Raw genomic sequence first — 13283 nt, forward strand, 5'->3', positions numbered from 1 at the left:
TATATCCTCGCTCCCTTTAGCGTCACTTTAAAGCGTCATCAGCTGCACTCCAGGGATCTATCCATATGTTATTAAAGTTTGGTTATTTAAAAGAATTATAATAAATATTAATAAAGCAAGATGCCCCGTTGAAATATATGAGGTATAAAGTTTTTTTTACATTTAAATTATTGTGAGAGATATAGACCTTATGTAGCCCCGCCCCTTTTCAGCGTTGCGCTCGTTGTCTTTTGACTTCCGGTTTGTATTTCCACAGCGATATTACATTTATGAATGAACTGCTCGTTTTAAAATCTTCCCGATCTACTGACATTTGTTAAGACATCTGCTTTAAACATAACAATGCTCATGATAACTTTCATTAACTCTACAACAAGTAAATCCACTTAACCAACTAATTATTCTTTGACAGCGATGCCATAGAAATGTACAGAGCTACCGCAAAACGGAAGTTCAAAGACAATTTTATAAAGATGGCGGCGCGCTTGTTTCTCTGGTAAATAAGGTCTATAAAGGGGGAGGAGGATTTATACGTGCGTCACGTTTCTCGATGAGAAAGACTTCCGCAAAGGATGCACCTGTGTATCCTCGCTCATGACTCCTCAGGAAGCCTCCTCACTCCTTGATCCTCGCCTCCTCTCGGTGCAATTAGAGACTGCGTCCGAAAACCTAGGTAGCTGTCTTGCTGCCTCGCTATCTTATAAGAGAATGACTTGTACGGCAGCATTTGTGCATGAAGGTACCTCACGAAATTGATTTCGGACAGACTTCTGAGGCAGCGTAACAGTTTAATGATCTACAACAATATAGCGCGAGCTTTGGTGAGAACTAAACAAATATTTAATTACTACAGTAGTAATTTCTCGATAGAAATGATATCAAAATTGAAACATGTTGATCAAAATCGTACATTTATACACAAACTGAGCAGCAAACGCAACTTTCGGACGCCATCTTTATTTTTCTAGCTTAACTGTCACAGAATGGAAAGCACAGGATTGTGGGATATCAAAGGCAGCTAAGGATACATCTATGCTTCCTTCAAAAATCGATCTGAGGAAGGTATCTCATGAGACAGGAAGTGAAGCTAACATTGGATTCGGACGTGCCTTGATGCCTTACTACCTTGAAATGTGTCCTCGGAAGGCAGCATTTTCCAGTTTTCGGACGCAGCCAGAGAATTGAGATGTCCTTCAAGATGGCTGAGCTCGATCGTTTTCCGGGTCATAGGATGGAGGACGGAGGAGCGAGGAGACGAGGAGGGATATTGAGGCTGCGTTCCAGTTCGGTTTTTAAATGCCCTTCCCTCGCTAACTTCACTCGGTCTCGTTGACTCGGATGTACGTCATTGCTTACGTTGCACGAGTGTCCACTTCTAGCGGAACCTTTGTATGGGCTGAACTGGAACGTCCTAAGCCCTTGATCACTTGGAATCCGCAATGGAGCTGATTCATTATTTATTTTTTCCCCTTACAAAATTGTTTAATACAGCATTCTATATGTATATATGTGTGTTTTAAATGTTTAAAAAATAATTAATATATCATAGAGTTGTTTGTGGTGGGGTAAATCAAACGCGATATGCGGTAACGTCACAATCGTGTTGCATTGTGGGTTACGGAGCTGCCTGAAGTGTACATATGAAGTAGACTCGCTCCCTCGGTCAAAATCGAGGGAGCGAGGGTCTGTCCATATAAACTTCCCTTGTCCACTTCACGAAGTGGAACGCACTTCAAAATGGCGGCAGGGATTCCCCCGAGGGGAAGTGTTTAGGGAAGTTCGCGAGTGTGTGTCTAAAACCGAACTGGAACGCAGCCTGAGAAGCACCCAGAGGCTAGCTAGACCCTCCCTCCCCCTCCCCCTCCCCCTCCCCCCCCCTCCCCTCCGTGCTTCCTGAAATGGTCATGAATGCGCATTTAAAATCATTCTTGTCGGTTATTGGCTGGAGCGTGTTTATTATGATTTGTGGTCCAGGCTGCACCAGTTTGTTTTTATTGCCGTTTTCGGAGCTTGTGGCGACTACAGAGACCGCTTTTTTTTTTTTTTACAAGTGTGTTCAGGGGACAGGCAGCAAAAAATGTTTTGGCCTAAAAACACGTGACATCACTTAGAGCACCTTTAATACAGAAAATTGTGATAGCATTGACAAATAACATACATTATTACTGTATTGAGTGCACCATGACTTTGTAACAAGTGGCTCCACTAGATGATTGATATTCAAAGTGCCATATTCAAGTGTAATATTTGAGATTGACTTTCATAGTTGGTTTATATACAATCTGATTGTGAGCAGAACTCTCATAAAAAATAAATGAATAAACAGGGAAAAAAAAAAAGTGTAAAATTAATGGCCCAAACTTACTGAAATAATGACGTCAATGATTTTAACTCACTTTATTTGTACACAACTTTGTTCTGAAAAACAGTCTCTCATATATCCAGAAAAAATTAATCCAATTCATTGACCAAATAACCCTTAACCAATCAATTAAGTGAAAAACAATAGTTCAATTACAAATAAAAAGAAGCATTTAAAAATAAATACAAAATAGCATTGTCTCAAATACTGAAACATAATTTTCTTGTTCTCATCTCTTCAGTGCTCTGCGAGGATCCCGTCCATTAGTGATGGTGACGATGTGTTTTGAGCCCTGACCTCCACCAGGACCTGAAGAAGCACTGCCACTCTTCCAATGGCTGCGGTTCAAATGACGCCCACCTGTACCAAAAGAGTTCTCTCGGGGGACAGGAGAAGGAGAAAACACAGCAGAGCCGTTGGCTGTGAGGGGCAGAGAGGATGGTCCATAATTCAGCTTATTCTGTCCCAGAACCAACCATTTAGACAGAGAGCCATCTGACTGACATGTAAAGTAACCACAGCTTGTTTTGTTTTTATCCATTTAGTTGTTAAAAGGTACACAGTGTTACTTTTTTTGCTCAATTTACAAAATGTATATAATGAGGGAGTACATCATGAATCCATCTTCGGTGCGTGAGACTATGACTCTTCACATGCAATACATTGTGGGGTGAGTTATGAGGTTTGACTGACGGTTTTAGGAGCCCTTGTCATCACAGAATCTGACCAATGAATAAAGTGTCATCATCAAGGCTTTTGCAGACGATTTTGAGAAACTGCAGCACCTGACCTAGGCGGCTAGTCTCGTTTTGCTCTCGTGGTACTTTGATGGCACATGTGATCGTAAGGCGGCTGCAGCACTGATCAAAGTCGGACAAATTTTCTAACCAGAATGCATTGCTTTCGTCAGGCAGCAGCTGATCTTTGCGGCGCAGCATGAAGTCGAAGAAGAGTTTTCTGCATGCTGGACACGGGAGCATAGGCACATACCTAGAATTCCTATGCATAAATCCGGCCCCGCCTATAATAAGTGTTTATATTTGGACTATTTTAGACTGAACGGGATGCAAACCGCTGCGGACTCGTCATATACATAAACAGAGAGAAATAGCTCCAGTTATGTTCTTCCGCAAGACACACACAGTTTTGTTCATTAACTGCTAGAGCACCAAAAGTTACATAGCGTACCTTTAAGGGAACAAATTAAAATAAGAAATATGATTAAAACCAGCTTATATCTTGATTTTTTTAGCTATTTTAGCTTATTTTAAACCATTTTATAGGCCCCAATATACTTCAAGATTACGAACTGGTGACATCATTTCGAACCAAATTAGGCCAAACTAAGTTTGTTTGGAGTTTGTTACTGAAGTTCAAAACAGCTTGCCAAAGCAAACTGGCGTTTTGGAATGGTTCACTCCGACTGGTAAACACCTTCGAACTACCATTGGTCCGTGCCGATTACATAATAGGTGGGTGTGGCTCTGAGGTCCCGCCTTCTTTGACATGGAAATCTACTCTGGTCAGGCCTGGACTGGTAATCTGGCATACCGGGCAAATGCCCGGTGGGCCGACGCACTTGAGGGCGGGGCCGCTATATGATATGATTTTTTTTAATAAACATAAAAATTGGCCAACGACCGGCCCATAAAGCAGGGACAGCGGCCCATTGGTTCATTTTCCATACTGACACTGGGCTGGCCCAATCACATCTCTTAACAGACTCCAGCCCGTCCCCTCTGTTTCGCCAGAACATCTTTGGATTAGGAGGATGGAGAAACAAAAGCGCAAGTGCAAGGGGGGTGCGGAGAAGTTGCGGGCAAAAAAATAAAAAAATTTAGAGGTTGATGCCTCAACGTGCAAAAATTACTGGCATGTTTAGTGCGGTTACTGTAGCTTCAGTTTCCAAACCTACAGTACCTGACGTGCAAAAACAGGTGAACATAGAAGAACATGGAGGAGACACCTGTAAGGCAGAGGAGCAGCAGGTGTCTGACAGTGAAGCCAATGAGGGACAGAGTAAACAGGAGAGTATAATAGAAGCGGTAAGCAGGGTAGTTACATGATTAACAGCGAGGGACTCATGATGCGACGACGACGACGATGATGCTTAAATGAATGAATATTATAAGACAACATAATCGTCGTCGTTATTATAAAGTCAGACTGTCACCTACTGCACTGGTCACTCAGTCAGCTAATGTCAAATAGCACAGCAAAAGTTATTTTGCACTGTTTTTTGTAGTTAGCAGTGCCCTTGTAGCTATCAGAGTTCACTTATGCAGTAACGGCCTTTCTCATAGAAAAACCTGAAATGATGCAATTTGATTTTTCAAAAAAAAAAAAAAACAATTCAGGTTGTTATTATAATGTAATATTACTGACGATGTGTTTATTTCACAACGAGACTATAGGTGTCTATTTATAGCTGTTAGTCGTGATAATGGTCTACTAGATCTCACTTTTCAGCTATAAAAAGTTATGTTTTGTAGCTCTTGTACCCTATTACTCTGGTATGAACACTTGGTTGTTTATGGCAAGTGAATAACATGAATATAATTTTATTAGGACGTTTTTTGTGAGTAATTTGGTAGTATAGTTTTCTTTTTCATTGTTTTTAATGGGGAGTATCTAAACAATGAGAGGTAAATGTTTGACACTTAAACAGGGGTTTGTGCTCTTTAAAACAAAGTATATTTGTAATTGTAAATTATAGTTTTTCTGCTGTCTGTTACAATGGAAATTTTTTTTTTTTTTTTAATTCTTTATAGAATTATCAGTATTCCACATCCACGTTCTAAGGGTTAACTAGCTTTTATATCATGGAGCACATTGTCTATCTAGAAATCCTACTCTTACTAAGTGTACTTTTAATAACTCTACCAATTAATTGTAATACTCTGGTGGGTGGTGTCCGACCGATTGTGGTGGGCCGGTCTGAGCAAAAATGCCAGGGCCATTTTTTTGTCCCAGTCCAGCCCTGACTCTGGTGCATTTCTTCCGTTCATTTCGCCACTCAACGAGTAAAAACATGCACACTGGAGAGCTGCTTTATAGTAAAATTGAAGTTCTAAATGAGAGTGACACTAAGGCTCCGTTCACACAGAACACGTTTTTCCATTCCACTGCACTACTTTTCCATTATTTTTCTATGTAAACACATGCTAGACGGACGTATTTGACCTTTGCGCTCACGTCTTTTGCAAAGCCTCACGCATGACGGCGTTCTAAAAATCAAGCACTCAGGTTAAAATCAGTTCAACTTTTAAAAAAACACATTTTGAGACCTTGCATTTTTCCCCATTCTACTGCCCGGGTCTCGCATTTTTCAAAGCAAAAACATGTTCTGTGTGAACCGGCCGCAAAAACTCTTTTTAAATGTAAAACACCCATTTACATATTCATCTAAATGCCACTCCAGTCCCAACAGCATGGGTGGTGTTGAGATGATTGCTAACAGTATATCACTGCAAAGGTATTTCAAACTTCTCTAAGCAGAGAATGTAAATTAACTTCACTGTAAGTATATAAGGGCCTTAAAGGATTAGTTCACTTTAAAATAAAAATTACCACAAGATTTACTTACCCTCAAGCCATCCTACGTGTATGACTTCCTTCTTTCTGATGAACACAATTGGAGTTACATTAATATCCTGACGCATCTGAGCTTTATAATGGCAGTGAACGGGACCAACGAGTATGAAGCTACAGAAGGTGCATCAGCTGCATCCACCCACCATAAACGTACTCCACAAGGATCCGGGGATTAATAAAGGCCTTCTGAAGCGAAGCGTCATCAGTTACGCTTTTCTTCTAAGTTGAATATGGAAGGCTGTCTGGCAGAAATTTTACTTCATAACTTGTTAAATATGGATATTTTTCTCACACAAAAGAATCACTTTGCTTCAGAAGGCCTTTATTAACCCCCTTGGAGCCGCGTGAAGTACGTTCATGATGGATGGATGTGGATGGAGACACTTTCTTAAAGGTCCCATTTTTCGTAGTTTTTTGAAGCTTTGATTGTGTTTATAGTGTGCAATATAACGTGTTCATGTTTCGTGTGTAAAAAAAAAAAAAAAAACTGTATTTTTCACATAATTTACTTATCTGTATACCGCTGTTTCCACTGTCATAAAAACGGGCTGATGACTTCCTTGTTCTATGAAGTCCCTCCGTGCCAGCGGTTCCTGTGTTGTGATTCGACAGCAGCTTAGCGGAAAGGCCTCTTACCATAACGTGGAGATGCACGCGCTCAGTGTTATTGTAAACAGGTCTTTAATTTTACCCTATCAATTTTAGCCGGAATCAGACCCGGTGATTGGACTGCGGGATGAAAATAACAGCGTTTCGACGACATGGCGACAAACACACTCTACAAACGCAACTCTTGTGTATTCCTGTGGGCGGAGGTTAGTCAAAAAACTGTTTTAGTGACGTCATTAAAGAAGGAAGTAGAGGGATGTAGTCCAAACTTGCCGTTCGATGTAGGCGACTTCTGTTAAATAAAATATCTCGCTTGGCATTGAACTTTGAGCTTTAAAATTTTACAGATTTTATTTATACTCTAACAACAACATTACACACTAACTAAAGTTTAAAACATGGGATCACGAAGAACGGGACCTTTAAGCTCATACTTGTTGATTCTCGTTCACTGCCATTATAAAGCTTGGATGCGTCAGGATATTTATTAATACAACTCTGATTGTGTTCATCAGAAACAAGAAAGTCATATACACCTAGGATGGCTTGAGGGTGAGTAAATCTTGGTGTAATTTTCAATTTAAAGTGAACTAATCCTTTAAACCATCTTGTGGGCCCTTGGAAATATGCTGAGGCCCCCTAGTGGGTCCAGACCCGTTAGATAAACACTGGATTACAGGGACAGCTACATGTAAAATAACATTGAATTAAACATGATTGTTTGCAATAAATACCGCCTTTGTCAAACAATCATTCAAGGTTCTAAAGTGTCAACCTGTATGTACGGCAGGTGGTCCTGGATTTGGTATACTAGGAGCGCTGCCATAAGCTTCTGTTTTTACCTGTTAAGAGATAAAATAGACACTCATTCTGCGCTCATCTCACTGTTCATGCCCTCTGAGCAGTATTTTTGCACTCACATGGTTGTTGTTGATTTGGTTGATTTTAGCCAGCACCTCTGGGTTGGGCTCACTGAAATTTGGCACCTCCGAGAATATCATACAGAACCTTTGATAGATGCAAGAAGGTACTGGCTATTGCAATCATCATTTCAGTTTCCAAGAACTTAAAGTATTAGTCCACTTTTAAATAAAATTTTCCTGATAATTTACCCACCCCCATGTCATCCAAGATGTTCATGTCTTTCTTTCTTCAGTCGAAAAGAAATTAAGGTTTTTGATGAAAACATTCCAGGATTATTCTCCTTAAAGTGGACTTCAATGGCCTCCAAAGGGTTGAAGTTCAAAATTACAGTTTCAGTGCAGCTTCAAAGGGCTTTAAATGACACCAGATGAGGAATAAGGGTCTTATCTAGTGAAAAGATCGGTCATTTTTGAGAAAAAATAAATAAATAAATACAACTGTATATGCTTTATAAACACAAATGATCACCTTCCAAGTGCTTCCGCCAAAACCGCACTTTTGTATTCTTCAAAAAGCTTGTGCTGCATGTCCTACACCTTCCCTATTCAACGTACGTAACGAACACCGCAAGTAGAATAGGGAAGGCGTAGGGCATACAGCGCAAGCGTTTTGAAGAATGTGGAAACAGGAAGCACGTGCAAGGTGATAATATATGTTTATAAAGCATATACAGTTGTATTTTTTCGAAAATGACCAATCGTTTCTCTAGATAAGACCCTTATTCCTCGTCTGGTATCGTTTAAAGCTGCACTGAAACTGTCATTTTGACCTTCAACCGTTTGGAGGCCATTGAAGTCCACTATAAGGAGAATAATCCTGGAAAGTTTTCATCAAAAACCTTAATTTCTTTTTGACTGAAGAAAGAAAGGCATGAACATCTTGGATGACATGGGGGTGAGTAAATTATCATTGAAAATTTTATTTAAAAGTGGACTAATCCTTTAAGTTCAATCAGCTGTGAAGACCTACTCTCCGATCTTCTGGAGGTCCCCTGTTCTCCCAATATACAATGTAAGACATCCTTTGAAGAGAGATGCATATCTGAAATCAGATATAAGATAAAAGAGGCATTATTATGATTCTAAGAATAAATAGCATTATTCGTAGCCTAATAAACTTATACTCCCACCCTCGATTGAGTCGGATGATGTCTCCAGTTTGAATCAAGCTGCCCACCTCGTCCCACACTGATATGGTGATACTTCCGGTCCTGTCAGCTACTTTACATGAACGCACTTCGTGTCCATCCTTTGTCTTAGACACTCGACCTGGTATATTTTGTTAAAGAAGCACAAATATTGAACACACTTAAAATGTAAGTTAATTAGCTTTCAAACTAATTTTCTTCCCTGTTGTGACCCAGGTGAAAAAAAGTAAATTTCTATAATATACTTAAAGTGCTCTATTTTCATGCACTAAATTTGTACTTAAGAAGTACTAAAAAAGAATTTTTAGTATATTAAGATAATCTTAAGAACATCTAAGTGTACTCAACTGTGCTATTTTGAGACACCATGAAATATAAACTAAAATATGCTTTTAATATACTATCTCTGTATTTAAAAAATGTATTTAGATACCACTTATAGTGCATTTGAACCCATAGTGTACTACAAGTGGTAACTAAATATATTTTTAAATACAGAGATAGTACATTAAAAGCATATTTTAGTTCATATTTCATACTGTCTCAAAATAGCACAGTTGAGTACACTTAGATGTTCTTAAGAAGTACTAAAGAAGAATTTTTAGCATATTAAGTAGAAAATTAGAGCACGAAAATAGAGCACCGTAAGTACATTATAGAAATATACATTCTTTTATTTTCATCTGGGGATGTAGCCTATATATTTTTTGTTCTCTTGCTAACAGGACGGGTCGATTTAATCCGATTCGTGACTCATCTCAAACAACTCACAGAAAACAGGGTTGCCAACTCTCAGGCATCTGGCGTGACACTCAAGCTTTCAGCATCAATCTCACGCTCTCACGCACACGCAAGAAATGTCACGCCAAAATCCATTTTTCTCCCTTCTCAATTCGTTAATTTTCTGTTGATGACTAGACCACAGCGTATTAATGACAGGAGAGCAGGAGAGGAGTTTAAGGCCCACAGCTGTTACATCTCCCTACAACGTTCTCGCTGCAGTATTCTCTGGTCGTTGATTGGCTGAAAACCTTGCACCTGATACGTCAGTTGCGTGTGAGAATTTCAGAGAGAGTTCGGAGCATAGGTTCGGAGTCGGCACGTGTGACAGTTTGGAAGACAATCAAGGTAAGCAAATAATAAAATGGTGAGCCTTGTCACTACAGAGTCAGACGACGTAGCCTTGCCTAATCAGTCTGTGTGCCGAGACTAAGTTACAGACTTCAACTATAGTTGCAAATGTTGTCTGACGTGCGTTATGATGTGGGCTAGCTAAATTGCTCAATAAAAATAGTCTCATGTAGGGTCCGAAATTAACACCCCGCCAAGCGCCAAATGCGGGTAGATTTTCCGTTTGGCGAGCAAATCTCAAAAGGCTATCCGCCACACTGGCGGGTTAATGTTCATACCAAACAGTGTTGCCAGATTGGAAATGTCCAATTATCGTACCAGAAGCTCAAAATTATCGTATTTGGAAGAAAATTATCGTACATGACTTTTTAGTATAGGTAAATGAACTAAATTAATAACTAATGATTTTTATAACGGAAAGAATCAATACTGAACTAACTTAAGCTGGACAATCACACTATTTTAGCTGCTGTACAACCAAAATGATGTTCCCTTTATCTCTGTAAAGCTATACTTTGACACAATCTGCATTGTAAAAAGCGCTGTATAAATAAATAAAGGTGACATGACGAGTCAAATGTACAGAATACAGCTTTATCTATAGACCAACAACTTTTTGACATGACCTGCAAATTACCACAATACATAAATAATTTGGCGTACCTTAGTGAGAAACAACTGACCTAAGCGCCGCGGCAGGAACGTTAACTTGTGCTCGTGAGAGAGAGTCATTCTCCACGATTATTGGCCGAGAAGATGTAACATGAGATGAGATGGAAGACATGCGTAACAAAGTTCACGTTCTCCTTACAACCATGATGTAGAGGATCCACACAGCTAGATCAATGAACCGATTATAAGGACCATCATTTGAAGTGTCACAAAATACTGAAATTATCGTACATTATGGGATTTTTTTCATTATTGATCGTACATCGTACAGAGGTCAAAATTATCGTACAAATACGATAATTATCGTACGTCTGGCAACACTGATACCAAAATATGAAATTTTCAGCGCGCACGAGCAGAGAGAGAGAGTCCCGGCCGCGCGCGCGCACTCAATATTCAGAGCGGCCAAAGCGTCAAGCTTCCCCGTACTTTTTGACAAGCGTCTTTGACAAAGCGGCCAGAGCTTCTTTGCAGCTCAAGTCGGCGGCGGTGTGTACGTACAGTTAACGCTCTATTTGTTGAGGGCGCTGAGGAAAAAGGATATGTGAAGCTCCTGCCATTGGAAGAAGCGGTCGCCGCCCATTTGTGGACGCAGAACGTCTTCAACACTCCCGGATCGTGCACACTCCGCCGCTGGCCAGGCTGCTTCTGCTTAACACACCATGGCCGTTATTTTCTCGAGAAAAGGAGTTTTCTCATAGCGTTTGCAACGCAATACTCGTTCCCTTATCTCTCAGGGAACCGAGGTTACGTAAGTAACCGAGTACGTTATATACGTTTTGTTATATAACAACCGATATGACAACTTTAGCACATTTATCAGCTATACATTCATTCAGTGTTTTCCATTAATGACCCTCTGCTGCCGCCACCGTTTCATAATGAGTACAAAAGTATTGTAAAAAAAAAATAAAAATGTTTGAACTCTTTTTAATGTCCAGGTACAAGTCAATGCTGTTTCTTTGTTCAATTTGCGCACTGTACATGGGTTGAAGGTCTTAATTTTGAGTTTCCAGAGTGCACCAGATTGATGCATTTAACCTTAAAATGTACAAAATCTTCTTACGGGGGGGCATGCCCCCGGACCCCCCTAGCAGGGGGAACATCCAACAAAGTTTTACAAATTACAGTGTCAAATAATGTACATTTTCTGAACAAGAATACGACAACAAAAGCTCCTTTCATGTCAGTAAAGCTATTAATACAAAATTGAAATGTCTTTGGACAAAAATAGATTTGGGCTAAGCCCCGAATGTTTACAATGTCTGGCTCCGCCCCTGTCAGGTAACAAAACTGACAAAAAATAAAATAAATTATTTCACCCCAATGATACTAACATGGACTGACATTGATTTTTAAAATTAGGGTTACCAAACATTTTCTCCGCGCACGCGCAAACTGAAATTTTTACAAAGTCTCACTCCAGCCAAAGTCCCAAAGTTGGCAACCCTGAGAAAAGATCTAATTCAATGAACGATTCGTTCACGGATTCGCTACTGAAAACATGTTGTTGGCTAATCTCTTTTTCATGGTAATCAGCACGGACTTCAATGATTGTAAAACATTATATGCCTACTAATCATATTTGAAGTTATAAACGCCTCAAACTGTTTGTGAGCACACAAACATTAAAAAATGTCCTCAATCCTGCAGGCCGCGTTTGGTCGATAAAAAACAATTCCCACTTAAATATGACTTACCGGTTTCCAGGACGATGAAAACCAAATTAATATTTTTTAGTCCAGGTTTGAGGTCTTTAATCAGGCACACATTCTCGTTCGTGTTTGCCATTTTAAAACCAATTCGGAAATCCAATTCGGTCAACTACTAGCCACCTCAGATCACCTTGTGATTGATCGTGTCAGGCATTTATACAAGCTACCTCAGTGAGATCAGATTTTAACGAATGGTGCACAGGGTGAACTCCCCCCTTTAAAATTGTATAACAATTCACCGAAATTAACGTATTAACAGAAGGAAGGAAAGGAAAAACAAACATGCTAAATGATTAACGTTTGCGTCCTGTGTGAATGCGCAAGTGATTAAACAACCTCACAAATCAGTTTATTCGTGCATTGTGTGTGGCTTGAAATCGTTTCTAAAGTTCAATGCTTCTAATTTGATCAAAACTAAATATCGTCACGAACAGGATTCGAACCTGTGCGGGGAAACCCCATTGGATTTCGAGTCCAACGCCTTAACCTCTCGGCCACCGTGACTGCTTATTGAGTGCGTGTGAAAAACGCTCTATCTACTCTATTTCATGTCGTTCTGTGATTTTTTTTTTTTTTTTTTTATTTTTATTGAACTTTGATTGTATTTTGTAAAAATTAAAATGTAGAAAATGTAAACGGTGGAATTGTTTAATCGTATATTAATATAATTCCTCTCGACATCAATTCAACTTCAAAACAAAGGTTTTGGGAAGACGTAAATCATTTTCGATAGAGTAACCAAACAAAATATTCCACACAAAATATAACAAAAGATGGTTTAATTTTAAAGCTGGGTCGTGTATAAGCATTCATATCTCTTGTTTTGTTTTCTGCTGCTTTACTCGAGTCATTATAACGCCAGATGGCGCTAGTGCCCAAGGAATTTGTCATAGAGGGCGCGTTTTCAATTTGACCACTCTTCACGTGCAAACATGGTTCAAGAGAGTACACAAGCCAGGCCTTGACATAAAATTATTTCATATGAACGTTCAGAAACACATATTCCAAATGCCATACAGCTCTAACAAGGAAGGTATAAATCAACAATTCACCGTTACCATGAAACTGCTGGTAAGAATCATTATTATATTCAAAGTCTAGGTTAGAGTCTGTTTCTGTCAGATGGATT

At 39.5% G+C, this 13283-nt stretch overlaps 1 protein-coding gene, 1 long non-coding RNA gene and 1 other non-coding gene across 4 annotated transcripts in view; 1 reads left to right on the forward strand and 2 right to left on the reverse strand.

Annotated features, from left to right (window-relative positions):
- Positions 1-2382: 2382 nt before the first annotated feature.
- nabp1b (nucleic acid binding protein 1b) lies at positions 2383-12348 on the reverse strand. Its single transcript, XM_048200431.1, has 6 exons — positions 12140-12348; positions 8619-8757; positions 8459-8530; positions 7486-7573; positions 7341-7407; positions 2383-2782 (listed from the first exon to the last, which is right to left on the reverse strand). Exons 1-6 carry the CDS (start codon positions 12228-12230, stop codon positions 2592-2594), a joined length of 648 nt encoding a protein of 215 aa, XP_048056388.1. The 5' UTR covers positions 12231-12348; the 3' UTR covers positions 2383-2591.
- LOC125274222 overlaps positions 9209-13283 on the forward strand; it is a 36313-nt gene continuing 32238 nt past the window's right edge. Inside the window, exon 1 of one of the 2 annotated variants that reach the window (XR_007186204.1) lies at positions 9209-9764. This is a non-coding gene — a long non-coding RNA (uncharacterized LOC125274222). Of the gene's footprint in view, positions 9765-12799; positions 13226-13283 lie in introns of those variants that run through there. The other variant, XR_007186205.1, reaches the window with a different exon arrangement.
- trnas-cga lies at positions 12577-12658 on the reverse strand. The gene has a single exon. It is a non-coding gene; the product is annotated as a tRNA-Ser (tRNA).

The sequence above is a fragment of the Megalobrama amblycephala genome, linkage group LG8 (assembly GCF_018812025.1).
Source record: "Megalobrama amblycephala isolate DHTTF-2021 linkage group LG8, ASM1881202v1, whole genome shotgun sequence".
In the NCBI taxonomy this organism is placed as follows: domain Eukaryota; kingdom Metazoa; phylum Chordata; class Actinopteri; order Cypriniformes; family Xenocyprididae; genus Megalobrama; species Megalobrama amblycephala.

Bases quoted from the DNA above. Each gene is read 5' to 3' on its own strand.
- nabp1b (XM_048200431.1), bottom strand. From the start codon at position 12,230: ATGGCAAACACGAACGAGAATGTGTGCCTGATTAAAGACCTCAAACCT. The intron at 8,531-8,618 runs GTGGGAGTATAA...ATCTGATTTCAG, and splicing joins ATCATCCGACTCAATCGAGG to ATATGCATCTCTCTTCAAAG. The intron at 7,574-8,458 runs GTAGGTCTTCAC...CATCTATCAAAG, and splicing joins GACCTCCAGAAGATCGGAGA to GTTCTGTATGATATTCTCGG.